At 35.0% G+C, this 4,810-nt stretch overlaps 1 protein-coding gene across 1 annotated transcript; it reads left to right on the forward strand.

The window, feature by feature from the left end:
* Positions 1-292: 292 nt before the first annotated feature.
* On the forward strand, positions 293-3,086 carry LOC130800226 (60S ribosomal protein L35a-3-like). Its single transcript, XM_057663670.1, has 5 exons — positions 293-441; positions 543-578; positions 1,342-1,570; positions 1,672-1,714; positions 2,886-3,086. Exons 1-4 carry the CDS (start codon positions 407-409, stop codon positions 1,711-1,713), a joined length of 342 nt encoding a protein of 113 aa, XP_057519653.1. The 5' UTR covers positions 293-406; the 3' UTR covers position 1,714; positions 2,886-3,086.
* Positions 3,087-4,810: the final 1,724 nt, after the last annotated feature.

Here is a 4,810-nt window from a genome sequence, read left to right on the forward strand (position 1 = left end):
ATTTATGTACCATAACAAGTTTGTCTACCCCTCTTGTATGAAACCGTCTCAACGTGAGATGAGTTCATGCAAGAGATCCATTATGTTAAAAGTTTCTATTATTATGCTATTTAACCTAAATATACAGTATGTCTCACAGTGAGACCGTTTCATACAAAAAATTGTGTAATTAGATTAGAAGGAGAGACAGCCCAATACAAATAACTTTCACCCGACCTTTAAGAACCTCAGCCCAAGCCCCAAGCATTTAACCCGATCCATTAACCCACAAACTTGAAGACTCAAAACCCTAATCCAATCACTTCGTATAAATATCAACTTTTCAATAATTTTCAAGCTTTTATGAACTGCAGCCGTCTTCCTCCTCAGAACTAAGCCCCAAATCCCAATCCCCAGCAAATCGAAAATGGTGAAGAATGGTCGCCAAGGAGAGCGCGTCAGGTTTATCTATCATTATTAATCTCCATTTTCATAATCTTTTCGTCTTTTTTCTGTTTCAATTCATGATAATTACAGTCGTAAATCTTTTTATTTGATTTCAGGCTCTATGTCAGAGGATCAATTCTTGGATACAAGAGGTAAATATACGAAACCCACTTTTTTTTTTCTTTTTTTTTTGTACTGGTTATGTGCTTATTTTGGTAAAGATCAATTTTTTTTGGAGGGATTTTTGTATTGATTTGTTTTGTTTACCCTCTTTTTGTGATTTGGGATTGATTGAATATGTATTTTGATATTACTATGTTCATCATTTTCTGAATTGGGGATTGTTTATTTTGGTTGAATTAATTTCTTTTCTCTCGTGGGGTTTTATTATTGTTTTGTTATGTTGTACTATTTCATGAACCCTAATGTCTGTTTTTGCTAAAATCTCTTGATTATTGATACTGAACGATGGTAATGATAATGAATTATTGATTAGTACTCCCTCAGATTTTGTCCCATTTGTTTTTACACTCAATCCAATGTATTAATTCAATCCTGAATCTCGAATAGTGTAAAAAAAATTAAATGGGATAATTGATGTGAATTGGAGGGAGTATTAATGATATATGTTTGACATTGAAGCTTCCATCCTCCAAACATGTATTTTCGTTTACAATTATTGTGAGATTGTGATCATCTAGTACTACCTTCTCAAGTGATAATGCTAGCGAATTAAATTTTTGTTGACAAAAATAGTGATTGTAGCAAACTCAAACTGACAGAGGGCATAGTTTTTCTTTTGCTAAACTATATTACCTTTTTTTAATTAATATTTTCACCGTTTGATATCAACAAATAAATAAGTCTTTATTGTTATGAGATGTTGATTTTTCTTTACGATTTGTATGTAATTAGGTCGAAATCAAACCAATACCCAAACACTTCATTGATTCAAATAGAGGGAGTCAACACTCAAGAAGAAGTTGCCTGGTACTTAGGAAAGAAATTGGCCTACATTTACAAGGCTCACACTAAGAAGAATGGTTCGCATTACCGCTGCATTTGGGGAAAGGTTTGTAGGCCTCATGGTAACAGTGGTGTTGTTCGTGCCAAGTTCAAGTCCAACCTTCCTCCTAAGTCTATGGTATGATATGTATTGTGCCATTTGTTCTTCAACATAGTGAGTGAAACTATTGTCGATTTTAGTCAAGATTTAATCTTTTTTTGTTGGGTTTTATTTTGCAGGGCGACAAAGTTAGAGTCTTTATGTACCCTAGCAACATCTAAGGTACTTCTTGCTTTCTTCTTTTCGCTCAGATGTTGAGCCTGTTTTGATAAGTGCTTGTTAAATGAAATTCATTCTTGAAAGTGAAATGATTCATTGATTAGTGTTTGTTGATTTTATTGTACTAGGATGATGTTGAAGGCATCTAAATCGAAATATTTGGCCTTCTGATCAATTCCTAATATGTGTATGATATACGCAATGCTTGGTGTTTAATATTGTTCCTAGGTGTTGAAGAGTTTAACAAATAGTCGAAATAGCGATAATTGGTTCCTGATCAATTTTTGGCCTTGAAATAGCCGAAGTTGGTTCTTGACTCTTGATTGTAGCGATAATTGTAGTAAAGGTGATATTGTTTGCTCTCCATTCACTATCCCTGATTTCAATGAATGCCTTATGGACTTGCAGCTCTTGATCGTACATAGTTGGGGTCGGCTGATACTTCACAATTTTGACTGTCACATTTCTTTACTAATAGATTCAACTGTTTCGAGCTGTAAATATGACTGTTTCAATGCTGTATCATGTAGGGTTACGTTTCCCTCATTTGGATTCCTATAGGGCAAGAGAGGGAAATGGAAGGAAAAATTTTGACGAAACGAATCTTTCCAACATTGTTGAGATTTGGAAGGAATTCATACTAATCACTCCTCTGATCCCTTTCCCTTCCCTTAGCTTCTCTCTCCTTCCTTTCCTTTGAAAAACGTTATCCAAACATTGTGCAAGTAGTTAGCTATTGATACTCGTACCATTTGTTATGTGAATTCATTAATTTCTTCATCTGACTCTAAATATTAAGCTATGTGACTTGGGCTCTTCATTTTGCTTCACATACTCGTGTCTAATCGTTGATGCTCAAACATTGGTATAGCACTTAGACACTTCATTTTAAGCGTAAAATTAAATATTTAGATGTATCCGACACTTTGACACGTATCAGTATCCGACATCACTACCCAAGTCCAATTAACATAGATATTAAGTCTTCCTCTTCTATTCATGGTATTGTTCTTTAAGTTGCTAATAAGAAGATGCACTTACTGGTTAGTGAAGATTTGATTTTATGTTTTGATGGAAGCATTTGAGAGTTCTCGCCTTCTCGGATAGATTAGGATAGTGCTACCGAAAGTGCAAAATTCGAACGCTAACAGTTTGTATTTTACTTATTTTGCAGAAGCGAGCTATGCAGATGGTGAATTAATGAACTAGCTACACCCTAGAGTTCCAAGAGACTCAATTTTCTTTATTTATCTAGCTTGTAGTGAGATAACTCGATGGTCATTTTTGGTGTAGGATGTATTGAAGATTTCTTGGTTCTAATACCTGAATTTTTGGAATTAATTTCACAAGTCGAAGTATACTTATCGTTGCTTGATATTATGTTTGATTTCCCTTCATTTCAAAAAAAAACGATTGATTTCCTAGCATCTTTTTGTATTCATGTCTTAAATCGTTGTTGCCTGAAAAAATCAAAAGAGGACAGTAAATTAGAAGAACAGGGTAGTATGTGCGCAACGGCTGTGCTGTGGTTCATTTGGTGCGCAGGCGATGTTGTGTGTCTGCGGCTTTGTGTGAGTGCCAATTAAGTCTGCTCAGCTACCCGGTACTCGTGTACACGGTAAAACACTCAGTTTCATCATATTTGGCCTTCTATGATTTGGGGCATGATGGCTGACCTTTTATGACATGAATGTGTTTTGGTATTTGTTGTCTTCAAATGCCCCTCGACTCAAATTGCTATTTTTTCATCACGACTTAATGGGTGGGAAATACGAGGTAGTAGGGAGTCATTTGACAACATTGGAAATTTTTTATGCTTTTTGTTACGGTGAACGTACAAGTTTTCTATTGCAATGAACTACATGAACATTTTCTTTGCGATAGACTATATAGATTATTGTTTAGATAGTAATCTTTTAACAATTAATTAACTAATCTCATTGCGAGTTGCGAATAACATTTTCTTATGGTAACTTTTGTTTTGATTTTTGATTCATACTAAAATTTGTGTAGTGAGTTAGGTACATCAATCAAAACTCAAGTTTCAATCAATAGATTAGACAACAAAAGTACAAAGGTGCCTTCTAAAAACATCATTACAAATTTACTATATCCCAACCAGAGTTGTTCATGGGCGGGCTACTGTCCGGTCTGCCCGGCTCGAAAAACGAGCGGGCATGGACAGCGTTTTTTAAAAAAAATTTAAATTTGGACGGTTAGTATCCGTCTGCCAAGATAAATGGGCGGATAGCGACACTAAAAAATACCCGCGGGTATACCCGCCCGCCCGCTTAGTTTAATATATATTAAATTTTTAATAATCAATTATATTAAGTTACCCAAAAGATAAAAAAAAAGAAAAAAATAAAAAAGGAAGTAAGGAACCACCTCTTTTAATGTTTTAAGTTACCCTAAAATTTCAAAACCTGCTTTTCAGATCTTGCCTTCTTCATATCTCCCTCACGGGCACAAGGCTTCACAGTTCTTCATTCCTCCCTCACGGCTTCACAGTTCCATTCTCCAATCTCCATTAAAGCTTCCCAGCGATTCGCGCCTGCTGCGGTAGTTCTCCAGAACTGCGGCTGTCTCAGGTAGTATTTCCGTAATTCTCCAACTTTATATTTTGTATTATATTTTTGATATTTATGTAATAAATACCCGCCTACCCGCGGGTCCCGCCCGCTTTAAAAATGGGCGGGTAGCGACAAAAAATTATGCCCTCAAATGCGGGCGCGGTTTTGTATATTTGTGCCCGTGGGTAGATTTTATACAAATACCCGGTCCGCTACCCGCCCATGAACAACTCTTATAGCCCAACAAATACAATTACTAACATAGATTCTTTGTTTTAAGGTTATTTTACTGAAAGATGGTCTCTAACAAGAGTAGTTAAAAGTTCAAACATCATTAACCTCATACATCAAAACTAAAAACGAAAACATCTACCAAAGTATTATAACGTATACAAAATATTAAATTACTTGCTCATGAAAACGAAAATAACATAACAATATATAAAAAGAAAGCGACAAAGTATTCGTTATATTCAAATGAATATTATACGTATTGTGATGATTTACTGAAAAATTGTATTATTCA

This window comes from Amaranthus tricolor, chromosome 14, assembly GCF_026212465.1.
Source record: "Amaranthus tricolor cultivar Red isolate AtriRed21 chromosome 14, ASM2621246v1, whole genome shotgun sequence".
Lineage (NCBI taxonomy): Eukaryota > Viridiplantae > Streptophyta > Magnoliopsida > Caryophyllales > Amaranthaceae > Amaranthus > Amaranthus tricolor.